The 22,185-nt window shown below is 45.7% G+C and overlaps 1 protein-coding gene across 1 annotated transcript in view; it reads right to left on the bottom strand.

Annotated features, from left to right (window-relative positions):
• FRAS1 (Fraser extracellular matrix complex subunit 1) overlaps window positions 1-22,185 on the bottom strand; it is a 306,274-nt gene that overhangs the window by 21,876 nt on the left and 262,213 nt on the right. Inside the window, exons 46-60 of the mRNA XM_033159574.1 lie at window positions 21,238-21,417; window positions 20,005-20,129; window positions 19,448-19,588; window positions 18,827-19,054; window positions 18,184-18,297; window positions 13,733-13,883; window positions 12,885-13,044; window positions 11,419-11,581; window positions 9,707-9,953; window positions 8,611-8,955; window positions 7,715-7,875; window positions 4,454-4,601; window positions 3,869-4,074; window positions 2,305-2,461; window positions 1,247-1,447 (exon numbers count right to left, since the gene is read on the bottom strand). Coding sequence (XP_033015465.1) covers window positions 1,247-1,447; window positions 2,305-2,461; window positions 3,869-4,074; window positions 4,454-4,601; window positions 7,715-7,875; window positions 8,611-8,955; window positions 9,707-9,953; window positions 11,419-11,581; window positions 12,885-13,044; window positions 13,733-13,883; window positions 18,184-18,297; window positions 18,827-19,054; window positions 19,448-19,588; window positions 20,005-20,129; window positions 21,238-21,417 — 2,727 coding nt within the window. The remainder of the gene's footprint in view (window positions 1-1,246; window positions 1,448-2,304; window positions 2,462-3,868; window positions 4,075-4,453; window positions 4,602-7,714; window positions 7,876-8,610; window positions 8,956-9,706; window positions 9,954-11,418; window positions 11,582-12,884; window positions 13,045-13,732; window positions 13,884-18,183; window positions 18,298-18,826; window positions 19,055-19,447; window positions 19,589-20,004; window positions 20,130-21,237; window positions 21,418-22,185) is intronic.

Consider the following 22,185-nt stretch of genomic DNA (forward strand, 5'->3'; position numbering starts at 1 on the left):
CATAAAGCAATGCCGAGGTCAGACCCACTAAATCATTGTGATTAAACACACACACACAAACACACACAACAGGTTTTATCGTAACCCCTTTGGCTTTAATGATGTGGCCCAGGAGCCTTTAGAAAACTAAAAACTACAAAAATACAGCATGCCATCTGATGGATTGCTTGGCAGATTTACTAACAGATGCCATGTGAGGATTAATGGTGCCTGTCTGACTTTAATAAAAATCTGTGATCCAAAATATACCTCCCATATTATTGCTGGAGGGCACGTCTGCTTTGATTCTTTACGATAAGCACAGAATTCTTGGCCTTGCAAGATTTTCTGTAAGGCCTTTAAGAGTTGCTGTGGATTGATGCATTAGAATAGGGCTGGGAAAACCTGTTCTGAGAGAAAAGCCTCACACCAGATGGAGGGCGAACTGGGCCGCGAATGGGAGCAATGGGGGCCTTGGGAGGAAGGGAGGCTGAAAGCAAGGGAGCCAAGGGAACAGTAAGCTGGGGAGCAAATGAAAGTTGTGGGGATAAGCAAAAAACATGGACCCCAGGAACAGAAAACCACGGGGACAACCCAGCCACCATTCAAAGCAATCTTAAGTCCCACTTACTTCAAGAGGACAGCTTTGAGCACATTGTTACTCCAGCGAAATGAATGGGCCTTTAATTTCAGCAGGAATATAATCCCATATGTTCTGCTGGGTCTTGGGAGCTGGGCAGCACTGGGATGAAGGACGTGGCCAGGGCAGAGCTAAGGGAACGGAAGGGCTTTAAGGAAAGAGTCTCCTTCTAGCAACTCTTGCAACCAAGCTGGTGCCAAACATATTGCTCTGCTTTCCTTTGGACCACATCAGCAAGGCTGAGAGGAGGGCCCTGTTGTCTGGGCAGCTCAGGATCTCAGTACAAATGGCCCAGGCTTGCACCCCAGGAAGGTCACTTCACTTCAGAGCTGCTATTGCAGCAAAAACAACGTGGGAGGCAGAAGTTACGAGTTAGCGGTCTCTGCAGCCACAGCAGGTGCTGTGAATCTCCAGTGGGTTGACTTCACCCATGGAGGCGCACTCCATTGTCTCTCGAGACAGACGGATGCCAGCAATTTCGTTCCGTGTCTTTTGGATATTAGCCTCTCCTGACCGCTCCTGACCGCCCCACCCACAATGGCGTTCAAAGAAAATACACAAGCAAGCTTATTTTTGCCTCCAAACAATGTCCATTATTACAGAACTCGAGGACTTTCTGTGCTTTACCAGGACTGAACTTGAGGACTCGACTCTTTGGGTAGTAATCAATCCCAGACTGAGCAGAGCCGTCCCGGGTGCTGCAGCGAACTTTGGAGGTCCTGTTTTGGTCCCCTCTCCGCAGCACCTTGACATTCAGGAAAGCAACCCCTTCAGGCCCAGGAGGTTCACGGACTTGATAAGCAGCTTCCTCAAACTCGATGGTGGGAGCTAGGGAAACAGAAGGAAAATAGAAGCTGCTTGTTTGTGTCTCCAGATGTGAAGAACACTTTGAGTTAGGTTTATACAATTGAAACTATACACGTGTCTGCTGGAACTAGGTAACCAGAATATTGGAACCAAGTGCTGTATATATAATAACCGTGTTAAATTATGAGGAAACTCCCATAAACTAACTAAATACGACTTAGTTAGGAAAATGTGGGAGCAGACAATCCCAATTAGGTTGAGAGCGCTGTTGAAAAGCAGAGATAAATACTCAGAAGTTATGCACAAGAGGAACGTGGTGACCCAGTAGATAAAAAAGGAATTATAAATATCTGGGAAAGGGATGGGTTATATGGTGTTTTTTTTAAGTGCACTCAGGCTGTAAATAAATACATAAGAAGTTAACTGCGGGTAAGATTTCTTATGAATTGCAGTTAAATGTTATTACTTATCAACTTTTGTGAGCCATTTGTTTTACAAATTGCATTTAAAGGCCAATAGTTATTTGTAAATGTTTGCAAGCTATTTTTAAGTAAATTGATTGTTAGGAACTTAAATGTGACGTTTTAACCTCTGTGCCCTGGCTCCCGCCCAAGAACAATGGTACAGGCACTTTCTTGTAGGTGAAGGAGCAGAATTTTATTCTAGCAGACTCACGGTGCAAACTCGGCAGCAGGAGGAAAGCAGGAAATTAGCACAGATGCACCGAGGCTCCAGCAATGTGGCAAGGCTCAAACCAACTTGGGAGAGAGGAGCGTCAGGGTTCCCTAAGCACAATTCGGGGACCAGGCCAGGGGGCAACTGGTCCAGTGGGTCCAAAAACACGTAAAAGCTGGCGCATGCAGGCCAGCTCCTCTTACCATCTTCATCATTGGAGATAATAATGGAGGCCATATTATTCTTGCCAACTGTAGCCCCACTCCAGTGGTTTCCAAGAGGGTTGCTCAGGTAAATCTGGAACTTCTCCTCTGGTTCAAAGGCAGAGTCGTCATTAATAAAGATAGTGCAGTTCTTTACCTAGAGCCAAGGATAACACCAGTTAAGGATGGGGAGGTAACCCGGCTAACCTGTTTATTAAAAACACAAATATGCTGCCTCTGCTGCAAAATGTTCATGGCAGCTCTCAGCACAACATTATTATTATTATTATTATTATTATTATTATTATTATTATTAATTTATTTGTACCCCGCCCATCTGGCTGAGTTTCCCCAGCCACTCTGTGCAGCTCCCAATCGAGTATTAAAAACAATACAGCATTAAATATTAAAAACTTCCCTAAAATACAAGAAATCAGTAATAAGTAGGAATATCTGGAAAAAGGAAGACTGGGTTAGCAGATAAAATAACTACTGTAATATGCCCAGAGCGCTAACATTAACGGTTAGGCAGGACAGGTTTTCGCATGCTGCAAACCATTTGGAGACTGCTTTAAAATATGAAGTGGTATAAAGGTAAAGGTAAGGGACCCGTGACAGTTAAGTCCAGTCACGAACGACTCTGGGGTTGCGGCGTTCATCTCGCTTTACTGGCTGAGGGAGCCGACGTTTGTCCACAGACAATTTTTCCAGGTCATGTGGCCAGCATGACTAAGCTGCTTCTGGCGAAACCAGAGCAGCCCACAGAAACGCCGTTTACCTTTCCACCACAGCGGTACCTATTTATCTACTTGCACTTTGACTTGCTATCGAACTGCTACTGTAGGTTGGCAGGAGCTGGGACCGAACAACGGGAGCTCACCCCGTCACAGGGATTCGAACTGCCGACCTTCCAATCGGAAAGCCCTAGCCTCAGGGGTTTAGACCACAGCACCACCTGCGTCCCTTTATGAAGTGGTTTATACAGTGTTTTTTTCTGGGAGGCGGGACGACGCAGGGGTACACATACCTCTGAACATTTTGTGAATCTAACAGGAGAAGAAACTAATTTTTTAAAAAAATAAATAAATAAAATAGTTTCTTCTCTATCACGATGAATCGTCTGTTCCACTGAACAGCACTGTGAACCGTCAGTTAATGTGTGAAGCAGTGTGGAATGTGGATGTGTGGAATCAGGAAGATGTTAGTGCACACAACCTCATGCCAGTGTGGAAGTTACTGTGAGCTGTCAGCTGTGTAATATGAGGTAATGCATGTTCTTTGTACTTTTGTCAATTTACTGTATTTATTCCCCCCGATTTGAACTATAAAATGGTGATTTTCTTGAGTCAAAATGAGAGTATCCCTAAACATTTTTTTTTAAAGGGAAAAGCACTGGGTATATAAATAACCTAAGTAAATAAATGTCTACCTGTAAAAAGAAAGCACTTCGCAGTGCAGTGAAAGGGAGTGGTAAAGATGGGCATTCCTAGGCAGGGAGTTTCACAAATCGGACATGTCCACCAATAAATTCGCTGTTGTTTCACTGTGAGCTACACCCACTCACCTTCTCCCCTTTCAGAAAAGTGACACGCGATTCCTCCGTGTTTCTCCTTTCCTCAAAGTCCTCCATGGCTTTCGCTGTCTGGCCCAGGGTGTAGCACCTGACAGACGACTCATAGCTTAAGTCTCCGGTGCGGATGATCGGAACGTGGAGGATGCCCTCCTTCTCTTTCACAGGGTACAATTCTTTACTGAATTTCATGTTTGGCACTGCGGAAGGAAGAAGAGGAATCACTCAAAGAAGTGATATCTGAAGAAGTGTGCATGCACACGAAAGCTCATACCAAGAACAAACTTAGTTGGTCTCTAAGGTGCTACTGGAAGGATTTTTTTAAATTTTTTACTTTGTTTTGACTATGGCAGACCAACACGGCTACCTACCTGTAACTTGCCAATAAAGTTGTCTTACTGAAGCTTAGTCAGTAGAGCATGAGACTCTTAATCTCAGGGCCATGGGTTCCAGCACCACATTGGGCAAAAGATTCCTGCATTGCAGGGGGTTGAAACAGGTGACCCTTGTAGTCCCTCCAAACTCTATGGTTCTACGAGGCCCAGCCACACTAAAATATTTCTTTGTTGACCCTCTTACCATCCTGAAAGGTGTCATTAATGGCCACCATTGCTTGAAAAGGCTTGGCCAGCTCTGCTCCTTGCGGCGAGCTCAAGTAGACGACAAATGTCTCCACCCCTTCGATGACTGGGTACTGTGCATCATCCAGAATTGTCAAGGTGCAGTACTAGAAGAGATGAGAGAAATAAAAAGGCCTACTTTCTTAATATATAAAACCGACCAAACAGGCAATGCCGGATTTACGTATAAGCTAAACAAGCTATAGCTTAGGGCCCCACTCTCTTGCCCCCCCCCCAAAAAAAACTAAAGGAAAAAAACCCTGGATGTAAGATAAAGTATATACAGTGGTACCTCTAGTTATGAACTTAATTCATTCTGGAGGTCCGTTCCTAACCTGAAACTGTTCTTAACTAGAGGCGTGCTTTCGCTAATGGGGCCTCTTGCTGCCGCTGTGCCGCCGGCACACGATTTCCGTTCTCATCCTGAGGCAAAGCTCTCAACTCGAGGTAACTCTTCCAGGTTAGCGGAGTTTGTAACCTGAAGCGTTTGTAACCTGAGGCATTTGTAACTTGAGGTACCACTGTATACTTCTTCTTAACTGTATTTCAGTTCAACAATTACTTTGATAAAATACATATTTTGTTATGTGCAAATGGCTTTAGATACCTATTAGGTCCATAAATTACCATATAGCATATATTCAACAACAAAAAAAGCAGCGACAGTTTGTTGTTGACAAAGGACAGCTGGGCATATAAAGGGCCCCTGTTAAGTTGTGGGTGGACACAGCAGACGACACAGTGATTTCCAAGCAGCTCTTGTTTATTCTCAGGCTGGAACAGAAGTGAGCTGAAGGCCTCAGCAGCCTGCTTATATAGAACTCAGCTACAAAGGAACAGTAACAACTTTCTGTAGTTAACCAATCCCTGAACGTCAGTTTTCAATCCCTCATTTGCATATGCTGACCTGAGTGAAAACTACAGCAGGATGAACTATATACACACACCCCTAGTGGCCTAGGGTGGGAACTTCAATACATAACAGCCCCAGTACTTTCAGTAGTGTCAGATCTGCCTGGCGGTTGCTTACGTGTAACCAAGCATGAGTCCCAACTGTCTTTTAACAGTTTATTGGTGCAGACTATTTAAAGTGGAGAGAAACAGAAAAACATGACCGTCCTAGTCACTAGCAGAATCCGGGAGTGCCGGTTTCCGGCTGTGACCCCAACAAAGGAATTTCGGCATCCCCAGGCGCCTCCTCCCCTGTCTCCTTTTGACCCCCCTGTGCAACTGGGGTGACGAAAGTGTCGTGCTCCCCTCTAAACGAATGTCACAGGAGGTGCTGGGGCTCTCAGCAACATCCTCAAGCTGCTGCCTCTCCAGACTGCTGGTTCCCTGCCCTTCCCCACCAGAGGAGGAGTCGCTTTGCCCACTGGGTCGAGGCTCAGGCCGAGGGCAGTTCCCTGACAAGTAGCTTAGGGTCTCATCAAACCTAAATCCGGCTATGCAAACAGGTATGTGTGAGAAGGAGTGCCAGAGGATGTGAGAGGAGTCAATGGTGTTGGGCTCCTCTAGATTCACAAAGGGCACCTTCTTTCATTTGTGCATCGCTGCTTATCTCAGATGCACGAAGAAACAGCCAAAAACATCTGGACCATTAGGTGTACCTGAGCAAAGTTCTGTGCATGTCTTTCCCAGACATCTGATACCTGGGGCACAGTTTGTTTTCTGCATTATGTAACGGGAACCACGCTGAGCCAGATGTTCTCAGATGACAACTTTCAGGAAGAATTTGGGGGAGGTCAACCAGGGGCTCAAACACAATAATTTTTGACAGGGGAGGGAACTCACTCTCACTGTCTGAAGTTCCTTCCAGAGGCTGCTGGCTGGCGGTCACCATTTCCCCTTGCCAAAATCAATGACAAATGACCACACAGCATTGTTCCTCCAGAAGTATCTGGGAGGAAAAAATGGCAGCCCCTGGGGAAGGAATTCTGAGTGGCGGTGGAAAGTTTTAGTGTGGATTAGGCTCATTATAACCACCCACCGATGTCTCTAGTTTCGTACTGTGCTTTCTAGGTACAATTAAAAATGGTTTCGTTCCCATCTTCCAAAACACTGTGCAAACCAAACTGCAGCTATCCTTCAAAATCTGAATTTCTCCAAATTTTCTTATGCAGTTATCCAACCAAAAAATGTCTACAGAAATGTTAAGGCAACATGGGCATTAAAATGTATATATTAGTGAAAATAAATGTATTATATTAGGGGACATTACTTGTAAAAATGTGCATGTTGAAACTAAATAAATAAATCACGTGCATATTGCTAGAAATGCTCACTAAAATGCTGACAAATTTTTGTAAGGACTTTTGTCTTTTTAAATCGCAAACTGGTACAAAAATGTGATGACCAGGCTGGGAAAAAAATGAGAAAATCAGAGAAACCAAAACTGACAGTTCCATCCTTCCCTAATTACCATTTTTTTCTGATTTAACATCTAGTTTGGCTCTTTGTTTGATCTGCACCATTCCAGTACAGACTAGACAAGTAAAACCCACAAGATAGATATTGTGCATGACACAAATACATTTGAGTGCGCCTTATGAGACAATGTTTGGTTTGCTCCCAGGTACTAATTGAGATTTTACTTTCCTGGGTTCCATGATCACTGCAGATGGTGAAAGCAGTCACAAAATTAAAAGATGCCTGCTTCTTGGGAGAAAAGCAATGCCAAACCTAGACAGCATCTTAAAAAGCAGAGACATCACCTTGCCAACAAAGGTCCATATAGTTAAAGCCATGGTTTTCCCAGTAGTGATGTATGGAGGTGAGAGCTGGACCATAAGGAAGGCTGATCGCTGAAGAATTGATGCTTTTGAATTCTGGTGCTGGAGGAGACTCTTGAGAGTCCCATGGACTGTAAGAAAATCAAACCTATCCATTCTTAAGGAAATCGGCCCTGAGTGCTCACTGAGAGGACAGATCCTGAAGTTGAGGCTCCAATACTTTGGCCACCTCATGAGAAGAGAAGACTCCCTGGAAAAGACATTGATGTTGGGAAAGATGGAGGGCACAAGGAGAAGGGGACGACAGAGGATGAGATGGTTGGACAGTGTTCTCGAAGCTACCAACATGAGTCTGACCAAACTGTGGGAGGCAGTGGAAGACAGGAGTGCCTGGCGTGCTCTGGTCCGTGGGGTCACGAAGAGTCGGACACGACTAAACGACTAAACAACAACAACTAATTGCTCGGTAAAAGCAAAAAATGTAGCAATACCTCCTCAGTTCTTCCTGGACGAAATTCCACTTTCTTGGAGCTGGGTATGTAGTCGACACCCGGAGTTGCCGATGGCGGATCCGATGTCCGAGTGGCACACCATACGAATGTGGGGGTCGAGAGGTCAGGGCCATGCCTAGTAATGGGGATTTCAATGATTCCTGCAAGAAAGTGAGAGGAGGGAGGAGTTTGTGGGGACAGGTGACTACTGCCAGTATCTCTAAAGCAGCGTTTGCCAGCTTGGTTCCTTTCCAGACGTTTTGGACTACAGTTCCCATCAGCCTCAGCTGTGCTGCACTAAAAAGAAACCTGGGGAAAGATTTTCAGAGGGCACAGTGATCCCTCCCTGAATCAGCGTTAAAGGGAAGGTATAACTAATGGATTATTAAGGTAAAGGGACCCCTGGCCATTTTATATTGCACACCACCCTGTGATTCTTGGATGAAGGGAGGTATCAATATAATAAATAATAATAAGAGCTGAGCAGAACTTGAACTCGCATCTCTCCCCATTAAAGTGGGCAGATGCCAGACAGATGCGTGGAAGTGGGGACATTTGGTGCCTTCTTTAACTATACAGTGGTACCTCGGTTTCCGAACGTCTTCATTGATGAACATTTTGGTTTACGGACGCCGTAAACCCGGAAGTAAATGCTTTGGTTTTTGAACATGCATTGGAAGTTGAACATGCCACGCGGCTTCCGCCGAGTGGAAGATCCGGAGGCCTAGCTGTTGGCTGTTCAGTCCTCGGTTTTCGAACATTTCAGAACTTGAACATTTTTCCAGAACGGATGACGTTCGGAAACCGAGGTGCCACTGTAGGCTTGAGATGCTTTGAAAATAAACTTGAGCCCCTTAAGAAGAGAGAGCAAGGGTAAAATAATCCTAGTCTCTTACCTGCATCCTCGCTGACTGTAAAAGTAGCCGTTCCAAGGGACACTGTTGAGGCATCATTGGGACCACTGATCATGACCTTCGCTGAAGCTATGCTCCCTATGCGCGCGTTCTCCGACGCGTCGGCAAGCGCGATTTCGAATTCTTCCTCCTCTTCGTACTCGCTGTCGTCAATCAGCTTCACGTCGCAGGTGGTCATGGTGACGCCAGGCCCCAGCACCACGCGATTTTCATTGGACATCCCCCTGGACTTGAAGTCTGATCCGGACTCTAAGGCATGTGCACTACTACCTTTGGCACTTTTGGGGACTGTGTAGCAAACTGCAGACACGATGCTGCTGGAGTCGCCTGTAATGCAATGCACAGCACAGAGTTATGCAAAAGTTGCTTTGCAGGACAACTGGTTCAGAGAATTGCAGAATTGTACAGGTGGAAGGGAACACGTGGGTCATCTAGTCCAACCCCCTGCAATGCACAAATCTTTCGCCCAACATGGGGCTAGAACCCACAACCCTAAGATTAAGTGTCCCCTGTGTGGCGTAATTCTTAGAAGGTTGGACTCTGGAGACCAGGGATGGCCAGTCACCATCTGAGCCTAACCTACCTCACAGGGTTGTTGTGAGGATGAAATGGGGAGGAGAACCTTGTGCACCACTTTGATCTCAATGGAAGACAAAGGTGGCATACAAATATAATAAATAAATATAAAATTCCTACTTTTCTATTACTTTATGCAGAGTTTAGACCCTTGAGTGCAGACTTAGTTTTGCTTACAAATTTGCTAATGAACTGCAACAAGATCCTACATTTTGCTTCATACTGTTGTCTGCTGGTTGTTCATTTGGGTTGACTTTAATGCAAGTCTAGATTCCCTTTTAGGATTTCTATTGCTAGGCTTCAGTATGAAACGTTAGTGAATTGGCCAGTCACAGTGTAACATTACAGTTATTTCTGAGAGATATATTTTGGCCAAATACACTGAACTGTTAATGCTCCTGCTGCTGTGTTTCAAAGTGTGTAACCTTAGGATTGTATTATTTACTGGAAGTCAATCTGCACATGCTTCCCATCCCCTGCTCTAAGCTGTAACGCAACACACCTTTCCTTTCAACGGGGGCAGAGAGGATGCCAGCACTCTCGCTGATGTGGTAGACTTTCTTGTCAAACTGCAGGGTAGGCTCATCTTCCGCATCACTGATGAAGACTTTGGCCTCGGTGATGTCTCCCAGCAAGGCATACGCTGGCATGCTGAGCTCCACGGTGAAGCTCTCAGTGTTCTCAAAGACATTGTCGTCGTTTATCAGGATAGTGCAGGATTTCGTGTCCTCCCGTTCATCAAACTGAACCTGCGTGGAGCGGCGGTAGTGAAAACAGGGTTGTGCATCGACTACGTGCAGATAAGTATAAAAGGGTGAAGCAGACCTTAACTGGGAAACAGGCCTGCTGCTACTGCTTTATGAGTTTCACGGCAGTGAGACATTGTTTGGGAACGGTCATTATTGACCCAGTGTCGCAACACCCCTTAAACTGCCCTGTATGCTTTTCTACTCTTGCCTTTCTTGATCCTATTCTGTGGTCCAGTTCCCCTCCACACTAAGACACATCTCCCCATCCCAGAGATTGTCAGGGACTGTGCTGAGGAGGGCTGCACTGAGGAAGAATGGTGGGAGCCACCCCGCCCCACCCCACCTCAATCCTGAATCTTCCCAGAAGCAGGAGGACAGTATAGATTTGGAACAGTGGTTTGCAGAGGGGCATAGTTCAGAAGGCAGAAGCTGGGAAATACTGGATGGGGAACAGATAGGAGAAGAAGCACTGGGAGAGAGAGGGTTAACAGATTCACAGTCTTTGGACAGCATTCCCCGTCATTCTAGGTAGACAGATTCTTGTGTCTCTCACTGTGATTATTAAAGAATCTAACAACTGGTAATATGTTCCATTCATTTGATCTCTTCTTATTTACTACCAAGTGGGAGGGAGCCGATTCCCCGAAGCCTGACAGAGATACAGAGAACCTACATAAACAATGCTGACACCAAACCCTACTCATATCAAGTAAAAAAGAAACACAGTCACCCCACCCCACCTACCTCCCCGTCCCACCCACTTCTTCCCCCCTTCACCCCCCTTTCTTTTCTAATGTCTCACCAACACTGACTTATAAAAATGTTATATGGAAAAACTTGAGAGACATTGTACTACCTTTGAAAATCTTTAATAAAAATAATTTTTTAAAAAAACAATGGGATGTTAAGGACTTTGGGGCATAAACTGGGACTCACATGGGCCAAGAAGGAAACTTCGCTTACTGAGATACCTGAGATGCTCAGGCGCAGTGGGAAGCAGAAGTGAGGAACATCAGTCTCTGTGACTGGCAGACAGTAGGAAGCACCTGGGGTTTTCCAGGTCCGGCAGCCTGGACTTCTTCCCTTATTTGAGCGACATCCCTTCCCTGGTGGACTCCAGCTCTTGCCTTCAGCTATCTCTGACTCACATCCCCAAACCTGACACCTGACTGCAAGTATGCCAAACCGAAGACCCCTGTCTAGGTCTGGATTTTGGTACAGCTGGCCTGGTCTTGACACCGGACAAGAGCCACCAAGCCCAAACTGGAGATGCCCAGTTTAGGTGACGGCTCCTGACTCAATACTCTCTGCCACGTTTTTCACAGCTGGGTGAAAGGAAGGAGGTTCAGCCCCGGCAGCTTCTCTGGGCTTGTTGCCATGCCCATCTAACACTTCACCCTTTGGGTGCGGAGCATTCCACTGTGGATTTTTTCCCCAGGGTGTGCAGCATTTTTCCTGAACCCACCTGGCCTGCATATTCCACGTAGTCCTGTTCTCCTGGCCGTGAAACTGAGCTGGAGGTTGCAGTTCCCTGCTCCGTACGGCACAAAACAATAGCATATTGTTTGAGGTTACCCGTCCTCTTCACTGTGACACTGATTGAGCCTGCCTTTTCACTGACATTGTAGCTGGAAAGAGAGAGAGAGGGAGAGAGAGAGAGGGAGAGAGAGAGAGAATGAGTTTTTCCTCTCCCCCCCCCCCAATGTAACCAAGGAGATGCAGTCCAGAGGCTGTGAAGTGGGGCCGAATACTACTAAATTGTGAATTCATGTCCCACTGATTTCAGGGGGCTTTACACATGCTGAAGTCGATCGCTACATTCAGTTTGTATCAGTTTAATTAATTTCAGTGCATTTGCTTCCTCTCGTTCAGGGAAGAATGTGCAATCTCCCTTAATTAGGGTAATTCGCCATAATTGAATTGGCTGAATCTGACGCTGGGGGAAAATAAATAAATAAACAAAAGCGCCACGACAAACTTCTGCTTGTCAGAAATCTAGTTAGTACCAATCTGGTTAAACAATGCATCCTGCTGTGTGTTGCTCGTTATCAGCTAATCACATGTAAATATTATCTGTTGTGATCTGATTTGTGCGCTGCCTTGAGTTCCCCTTGGGAGATTAGGCGGGATAACAAAATATTTAAGTAAATAAAATAAATGAGCAAATACAGAGGCTGAAGTAAGAGAGATCCGGCTGGTTTGTTCAAGTCAGCAAATGGAAAGTCTACCTCATTTCCCCCATCCACAGCGCACATGCAAACCCACCAGTCTTCGTGTGGGGCAGGTGGCACAATGGGTCAGTGTGGGGCAGGAGGCACAATGGGGGTGGTTTGAGCCCAGCCAGGCAGCCCATCCTACCTGCCCACCCAGTACCCCTGCCGCTTTCCCTTCTTCTTGTCAATGACACACCAATTTTTTTTGTCCCTGTACCTCATACATATGTTCCCCTTCCCAAGCTACCCGCTTGGTTCTTCCCCTCTACTGTCTCCTCGGGTTGCGAAGACTCCTCCAACCACCCCTTTCTGTTTCTTAATCTTAACCCACAGCAAAAGGGCTATTTATTCCACACACTCCCTACCTCCTGAATCATCTTGCTATTCGACTTCCATTTCCCAGCTGACCTCCGGAAGTTTCCCCTCCTGTTTAAAGTGACCTCACCCCCTCACTCCTGTTTATCTATTTAAAATATCTATAGATTGCTTTTCTATTAAAATAACACCCCAAGTGGCTTACAAACAATTAAAACGATGACCCTCAAAGGCAAGCGAGCCTCTAGCCTCCAACTGTTTGTGAACATTCCATGACATCACAGCAGCAAGGACTCAGCCAATGGCTGAAGCAGATTAAAGCTGACAGGCAGCTGCTAGAATCTTTAGCATTCTGAAGTGTAGCATACCTTAATTTCCTGTGCTGCTCGGCTGAGTAGCTTACCTGGTGTGCTGAAAGCTGATAAGAGACCACTGGATATGGAAGGTATTGTCAGTAACCATACTGGGTTTGCTGTCCTTTACCAGAAACTTAAAACTGTCTTCCGTCTCTTGTGTCTGCTCCTCATGCAACACGTACTCGATCAATCCCAAGTTCACTTCCTCTGTTAGGAAGAGACACCTCAATGAACTACCGCATTTTTCGTTCCATAGGGCGCACCGGACCATAGGGTGCACCTCGTTTTTAAGAGGAGGAAACAAGAAAAAAATATTCTGGTTTTCCTTCTCTAAAAGCCCTGGTTATTTTGAAGATCAGCTCAAAGTTTTGAAGCTTTTTTTCAAAGGGAAAAGCCCTGGTTTTTTGGAGGATCAGAAATTCTGGGCATGCGCAGTGCATCCGACACGTCGTGGCAGCATGACGCATGCGCTGTGACACCCCGCCCCCAGGGGGGTGCCTCCGTGCCGCCGCCCCTGGCTTCCTCCACCACTGCAAAGAACTGCAAAACAGCTCTGATGGATGTGGGTTGGAAATGGATCTGAGATTTCTCAGCCTCATTCATTCCTTCATTCATTCATTTATGCAATTTGCATTCGCTTTCAAAAAATGCATGCAATGATGGGAGCATGGCCTTCAGTCCCTGTGAAATTCAGAAGCCCCACTGTGTTGTTCCGATTGGTGGAATGTGGACGGGACTTCAAACCAAACATTTGTTGAATTGGTGCAAACCAAATTTAGACCGATCGGTTCTTCCCTGGCCTCCCTCCAACATACCAAAAAGCAATACAGTGCAGCTAAAACTATGATGAAGCACAAAAGAAGAGCAAATGATTTTCCTAGCATTGCTTTCCTACCTTGAGTAAACGTAGTCACTGAAACTCCCGGCTGCAACTTCTTCTCCACATATCCGTGCTCTGGCCCAGCTGTTATCTCATAGATCAGCTGTTTGTCTGGTGTATCGGGATCCATAGTCAACAGCTCTTTCTTGGTGATCAGATTTTTCGGCTGGATTGAAGACACGAAGCCAGTGTTTATACACTTATACAGATGGTATCAACAGTTCCTGGGTCTGAGCCTGAAAGCTGGAACTAAGAGTTTATTCCAATGGATAAAGGTTATTCCCTTGGGCTACATTCGTAAATCTGAATGTCCGTCCCTTAAGAACTGGGTCCGAACTCTACCATTCTCAGAAGGCACCAGAGGAAGAGACGAGCTGCTTTGGAAGAAGAGAGAGGAAAAAGGAGGGCAAGGAAACTAGAAAGGGGTTATGGAAAATGTGGTCAGTTAACCAGTTTGATTATTTATCTATTTATCCAGTTATTCTTACCCTGTTGCTCAGCCACGATGATTAATCAGTTCAACCCCATTTGGCTGCTATGATGCCTGTATCTATGAACACAGGAAGCTGCCTTAGGCTAGGACCACTGAGTCCATCTAGTTCAGTGTTGTCTACACCAGTGTTCAACCTTTTTTGGGCAAAGGCACACTTGTTTCATGAAAAAAAATCACGAGGCACACCACCATTAGAAAATGTTAAAAAAATTAACTCTGTGCCTATATTGACTATATATAAAGTAATTTTTCAATTTTTCCCACGGCACACCAGGCAACATCTCGCGGCACACTAGTGTGCCGCGGAACAGTGGTTGAAAAACACTGGTCTACACTGACAGGAAGCAGCTCTCTAGGGTTTCAGGCAGGGAATCTTTAGCATCCCTACCTGAAGACATTGAAGATGCCATTTCCCTATATCCACATGTGATGGGAGGAAGCAGAAAGCAGGGTTCAAGGTTGGTTGGTATCAGTTTTATTGGAGAAGAAAAACTCTGATCCTTAACCTCTGCTGCTTTGTGGCCATACTCACTTGTGAGAAAGGCTTCGGGAGTAAACCTCCAAGGAAAAAGGGCAGCATTTACGAGATACCGGTCTCTGCAGCCACAGTAAAGGTAAAGGACCCCTGGACAGTTAAGTCCAGTCCAAGGTGACTATGGGGTTGCGGCACTCATCTCGCTTCAGGCCGAGGGAGCTGGCGTTTGTCCACAGACAGCTTTCCAAGTCATGTGGCCAGCATGACTAAACCGCTTCTGGTTCTGAACACTGTGACGAGTGCCAGAGCGCATGGAAACACCATTTACCGTCCTGCTGCAGTGGCACCTATTTATCTACTTGCACAGGTGTGCTTTTGAACTGCGAGGTTGGCAGAAGCTAGGCACTGTGGTTTGGCTTCACTTCCAGAGGCACACTCCATTGTCTCTCGAGACAGATGGACACCAACTGGCAAACCTGTTAAAGGTTCCTAAAGCTTACTGTATATTGCTTTTGGTACAGGTTTTAGTTATTTATTATTTCTTGCATTTATATCTCACCTTGCCCCCCCCCCAGGAGATCTAGGTGACATACGTGATTTCTCTCCCTCCTCATTTAATCCTCACATGAACCCTGTGAGGTAGGTTAGGCTGAGAGTCCCAAGGTCACCCAGCGAGCTTCATGGCTGAGTGGGGATTTGAACCCTGGTCTCCCAAGGTTCTGGTCGGACACACTAACCTCTACACCAAACCGGCTCTTGAAGGTTTGAACTAACACCAAGTAGGGTGGGAAACAGATGCTAACATCAACACTTAGCAGAGCTTGGCATTTATTTATTTTTAAAAAGCACCTGCCTTCATTTCCACGCCTTTTAATTGAGGGATGGAAGAATCGCTTGATTAATCACAGCAATTAATCAACAAGCGCTTCAGGAACGCAAATGCCAATAGCAGCAGAGTAAGACATCGGAGTGTGGAGGTCTACGGAGTGGGTGGGAAGGAACTGTGCTGTCAGGGACCTTAGTCCTGCAGTTTAAGATGGATGGCTTTGTTTAGCTACAGCTGCTGATGCAACAAGCAGTGGAGCCCTGCTCCATCCATCATCACGGCTGGCAGCATTAAGGAAGAAACGCAACTCCCCCTTCACTTAAAGTACTCTTAACTCCAGAACCCTTCCCCCCCATCCCAGTTTTTTCAGTCAATACCACATGGCAAGGTTTATACATTTCATGCCCTGGAAGATCTGGGCAATGAGGCACAGCTGTAAGGACAACCTGTGGGCATTTAATCATCGGTGATGCTGGAGAGTAAGCAAGGAGGCGAGGTGCTTCTCCAGCAAGCGTTTCAACCCACGTAACATTTGGTGTGCAAAAGCTCCATGCCAGGCCTGAAATAAAAGAGGAAAGATGGAGCTCTTCTCCGGTGAGTCGGGAAAAGGTATTTTTTCTTTGGAGAGGGGGGTGCGTCAAAATGAAAAAAGGGGAAAAAAAGAAGTACACACACTCCCATTTTCCAGTTGACCGCAGAGTGAGTTTGGGGCTCATTCAGAATGGGATTTGCCCAGGAACTTTGATGCTACAGACTCCACTTGGCCAGGCAGCAACCCCAACCCCACAACAAAGCTGGGGAGGGCTCACAGTGCCAGCCTTGTCTCTAACAGGTGTGTCGTTTGCAGCTGGAATTATGGCGTTTGCAATTTTTAATCCATCTAGCAGATTCATATCCTGGCTTTCCACCATTTAGATCGTCAAAGCAATTTGCAAGCATGTTTGAATACAGTCTCGGTGGAGGGGGGGGGAAGCGGCGTGCCCCATTTCACTGCCTGAGGCGAAAGAGGAAGGTGCTTCCCTGCCCCTGCTGGAGTCTCCCTTTATATGCGCCCACAAAGTGACAACAGCAGGTTCAAGAATATCTTGCGAGATCATAGAATCATAGAATCATAGAGTTGGAAGAGACCACAAGGGCCATCCAGTCCAACCCCCTGCCAAGCAGGAAACACCATCAAAGCATTCCTGACAGATGGCTGTCAAGCCTCTGCTTAAAGACCTCCAAAGAAGGAGACTCCACCACACTCCTTGGTAGCAAATTCCACTGCAGAACAGCTCTCACTGTCGGGAAGTTCTTCCTAATGTTTAGGTGGAATCTTCTTTCTTGTAGTTTGAATCCATTGCCCCGTGTCCGCTTCTCTGGAGCAGCAGAAAACAACCTTTCACCCTCCTCTATATGACATCCTTTTATATATTTGAACATGGCTATCATATCACCCCTTAACCTTCTCTTCTCCAGGCTAAACATACCTGGAGATATCGCAGAGCTCTTGTGAGAACTTGTAGAGCGCTGCCTCCCGGCTTCTGCCACCCAAGGCGGCTTCTTCAGCCCACCACCTGGGTGGGCCTGTTGGGAGATTCATTCCGCGTGTGCAGTCATGGGTTTATTGTTTATCACATGACTGGGTATGTGTTTTCATTCCACAGAGTGGGAAGTGGGAAGTGACATAGACAGGATGTTTGTCTTACTGTTTTTCCCTGAAGTAGGACTATTGTCCATTGTTCTTTCTCTTTGCTGTCTGGTGCTACAGAGAAAGGGAGCCATGTTGAAGTGCTCCGACTGTGTATATATGTAATAAAGTAGGTTAGCCAACATGCTGAGTTGCTGTGGTCTCTTACGCAACTGCGCAAAACTCTGTGGATGCCTAAGAGTGTGTTGATGTACTCCCACATCAATCACTATGATGTCTGGGGGCTGAGGAAGGCTAAGAAGTTCCCGAACGATCGCCCAGGAAGGAGGGAACATGCCAGTCGGGCATGTGTCTCTGCCAGGGTCCTATGTGTGAGTAGAGGCCGTTTCCTGACAGGGCCATTCCTGGCAATGGCTGACTTTCCACATAGAATCATAGAATTGTAGAGTTGGAAAGGACCACGAAGGTCATCTAGTCCAACCCCCAATGCGGGGCTTGAACCCACGACCCAGCCTCATGATCTACTGACTGAGCTATCCAGCGTAGAGTATCTTCCACATAGAACAAAGGAACAGAATCTCTCGCCCTTCTCCTGATATCTACGAGGACCCTAGTTGTCTTCAACATCACTGACTGGCCAGCTACCTTTCCATAGTTAAACCAGGCTCAACATCGGAAAATTAACGCCCTTCATTCTTAACAGTTGCAAAAATGTAAACAAACTGCAAGTGTACATAAACAATAGCCTAATGAAAACATCTAAATAAATATAGAATAAATTTAAGCAACCCCCCACATTCTTCATATTAAGGTTTAACAGGGACGGCAAATCCAGAAGTGGGGCAGGTAAGAATATCTGGGTCTGGAGGACAGGACTCAAGTTCGAGTAGTCCTCAAATTATATTGCCAATGCAGCTCTCAAGACCTGGAAAAGCTGCCCATTTTCTGTTCTGTACCTCTGACACCTATCCAGTAGCCTTTGCCAATTTTCTCCGTGCACCAAAACACGTGACTTGAAAACAAAGCAAATGTGAAAGTCTACCTTGCCATCCATGTACTCCAGCCACTGCAGGCCCAGGTTTGTGACAATTCTCGGGATTCCATCATCCACAGGAAGAATTTCCACTCTGAACAACTGGGGCACAGCAGTCACAAGCTGGGAAAACATCTGTGCTGTTATTTCATAAAATTTATATACCGTTTGATCGCAACCCCTGCCCCCCTTCAAAATATCCAGGAAATATTTCGCGGGATTGATGACACTGTTTCTGCTACTCGCATTGCGTTCTGAGGGCAGAATTAGACTGACTAACCCATAATAGTTACACTGGCAGCAGAATCAGATGGTACAGCTCTTGCTGGACTGTATCATTTCAGACTGTTGGTAGGGAGAGCACATGTTTGAACAGTCCCCTACGAAATCAAGGAAAACAAACGCACAGTATCCCAGCCTGAAAACTTACAGGACAGGGATAAAAGTTCTCGACTTGGTTCCTTCCCCCCTTAACATGTTAGCTTTCTGTGGATATGGAGGTCTCTACCCATCACCTGCCACCCACAGGGAAGCATTTAAATTTGCGCTTCTCAACCTGAAGTTGTAAAAGCCAGAAAGTTACATATGATGCTACTGCGTGTCGGGATGGACTCAGACTGAGCTCTAAAGCTGGCATGGTTTCCCCACCAACCTCTTTCCCATCCTCCTCCACGACGAAAAAGGGATTGGATCCATCAGACGCAGTGAAGGTGAAGCGGTCCTCCAGGGAGTTGCTCCCGTCGTGGCTATAGCTGATCCGGTTCTGGAAGACATCCTCCATTGTGAAGGTGTGGGTCTGGCGATAGCGGTGCCCATCGCTGGTACGCTCGATCAGGCCATGCCGTGGCGGCTGCACGATCGTGAATGTGATGGATCTGGCCTGCGAGCAAGAAGGGGATGTGTGAAGGGGACCTGAAGAGCTGTGACCAAGATAAGTGGAGACTATGCATGTGTGAAAACTTCCTCTGCTCCTCCCTTTTCAATCCCCTCCTGGTTCTGGGAGACAGTGGAGCTGGTCTTTCACTTGCCTGACGTGCATCTTCCTCCTCTTTCTCCAACCCCTCCTAGCTCAACCCTCCAGCTCTGGATCACCCCCTGCCTCTGCCTCTTGCCTCCTGTCTGGTACAGGGCCCCCACAAATCACTGCCCCCCTCTCTCCTTCCCCCCTTCCCCTGGGGCACACTTGTCCCTGACACAGGACAGTTCTTATTCCAAATGGATTTTGCATAATTCTGCAGCGCTTCAAGGAGGAAAGACAAAGAAAGGGCTTCACCTCTGTGTCCGTGTCTGTGGCTTTAAGCTCAAACTCTGTGATGGTTTTCCTCACTCCTTCTTGCACCCTCATCCCAGGGCTCTGCACAACAGGCAAAGAGTCGTCTACTGGGTTAATGATGATGTCAAAATTCTGGCTCACCTACAGGGGAAAACAGATGAAGCGAAAATAAAAACCAGATTCCCATCTAATGCGACTTCCATGGAAAAACTCTGCCTGAGCATTTGGGGCACTCTTGAAATTTTGCAGGCAGAATTCAGTTGCATACAGGCAAATTCAGGTTCCATACTTAAGTGGATTTGGCAATCTCTTATACAACTTGCCAACTTCCCCCTTTCCCCATAAAATTCAACTAAGTTATGGGAAAATGCCCTGGAAAGTGTGGATAAAATGATTGCTTTGCACAATGTTGACCAACCTTCCTACAAAAAAATCAGAGTGTGTGCTCAATAAACAGCTGGCTTCGTATAACCTCCCTGCAAACTTTGTGCAAACAAATATGGATGTCCATCCATCTGGAGCTGACTTTTGCCGAGAACAAAAGGAAATCCACTCACCTCGTGTGTGCCATCGGAAACGGAGAAGGCAAATGTGTCAGAATGTTTCTCATCCTCACTGGTATGGATGTACTGTATGTTGCGGGAGACCAGGTCTGCCTGCCTGAAGGAGCTAATCCTTCTGCCTAGAGTAGCAGGAAATTGCAGAGGAAAGAAAACAGCAGCAAGCTGATGATTCTGCAGTCTTATGGACTAGAAACTTCCCTTTAGAGAAGCAAAACTGTTTAGGGCTGCCCTATTCGTGATTTGCGGTTGGGTAGATGAGTCGCCTACCCCACAATCAACACAAAGAAGAATTCAGAGTAGTTACATTTGTATAACTCCATCACAAAATTCATTTGTTGTTCGGGACATAACCCTGGACATATCAATGTCCGAGGTGGGAAATCCAAACAGTACCCCTTCCCACAGGAAGGAACAGTGCTCCAAAGGCTGTCCAATTCTGATTTTGTCTCCGTCCATCCCATGTTAAGTATAATTGTATACTGAAATGGAAAACAACTCTGTAATGGGTCTGCATGTATACTGTGAAGGCATGGAAATTTCAACTGAAGCTAAGGAAGAGCTGAGAAGAAAGTCTTACAGCTTAATGATTCTGTGGGGCTGTATCATGGAACCCTATCTCTGTGCCTCACTCACAAGGCATCAGGATGTATTACAAGTCTGTGTGTATGCTGATCTGTTGGCTTCCATCTTGGGTGGAGTGACTCTTTGTTCTCAAGCTACTGGAGAGAATGGATGTGCTAATCTCTTCTCTAGGAAAACAGCCTCAGGCTAATGGAGGCCGGAATGAAGAAGAGACAGAGCTTTGATTTTTAGCTCTGGGTGGAAGATGTTCATATTTTACCTATGCTGGGATCAGTATAAGATATTATGCCTCTATCTGAACGTAACTTTATTGTTTAAAGTAATAATAAATAAATAAATAATACCCCATCCATCTGGTATAAATGTTTGTTTTGGGCCAACCTCTGTGAGTAAAACTTTTGAACCATATTTTCCAGACTGGATAATTTCTTATTTCAAAGAAGAGTCAGTTTTCATTCACTCAACTGCTTCCAAATGCACAATATTAATAACCTCAGTATCCCAGATGGGCTTTCCCCAATGGTTAATGTTCCTTCACTGGGGAAAAATATTGCCCACCCCTGCCTTAAAAGCACACAGTTAAGTCTTGTCAAGCGCTTGCCTGGATATTGCTCCAAAAAACAACAACAGTGGACATTTGCAAACCTGGTGCTGCAGAATGCTCTATGTGACCCAGCTGGGGCTGCTTAGTAATCCTGTACAGGAGATCACTTGGCTCGCTGTCCTGATCCACAGCGGACAACTCGAGAGTGGTGATCTTCTTCACCGAGTTCTCGTCCAGGGCCAGTCCTGTGTTGACAATGACGGATGGTGGCAACCGATCTTCTGGGAGAATCAGAGGCAAAAGGATAAGACCAATGGCTTCCTTTCTTCCGTTTTCCTGCCTCTCGTGAATATTCTAAACTAGGCCGCTACCAGATTAAAGAAATCTTAGCCAATTGGCCATATGCATTTTAGCATATCTATCAGTTAAATTTGCATACATTTGGCATCATCTGAGAACAGGCGTTTCCTCCTGAGGAAAAGGAAAAGGGGGACTACGTCTTCTAAGATGGTGTCTGTCATCTCCACTTTTTATAAACTAAAGATTCCAAAGAACAAATTGGAGCATCCTTTTATAGTTTAGCAAACAGTTTTTTTTAGCAAATTAACCAATTAAATGCTTTAATTCTAATTTGCCCCACTCTAGTTAACTACTGCACTATTGTCTATTTTATTGCATTTCAAATATATTTCAAGCCACCTCGAAAACATATATTCACAGTTCTGTTAAAGTATTGTTATAGAGTAGATACTAGCCTTCTTTAAAATTATCTTTGGAAATGGAACAAGGAACATGGATTTCTTAAATAGAAAGTCAGAGGGTCTGATTACTTACTCAGAGTAGGCTCACTAAAATCAATAGCCATGACTAGGTTAGGCCCATTCATTGTAATAGGTCTACTCTAAGTAAATGTTAGTTGAATGTCATCCATGGAATGATATTTTCTCTGATATCTGTATCCTTTGTCTGTTATGATATCACATACTCTACAGGCATGTCTTCTCTCTGATTTGTATTGTTTCTTTTATACTTCCGCATGTTTCTCTGTT

This window comes from Lacerta agilis, chromosome 9 (genome assembly GCF_009819535.1).
Source record: "Lacerta agilis isolate rLacAgi1 chromosome 9, rLacAgi1.pri, whole genome shotgun sequence".
Taxonomy (NCBI): Eukaryota; Metazoa; Chordata; class Lepidosauria; order Squamata; family Lacertidae; genus Lacerta; species Lacerta agilis.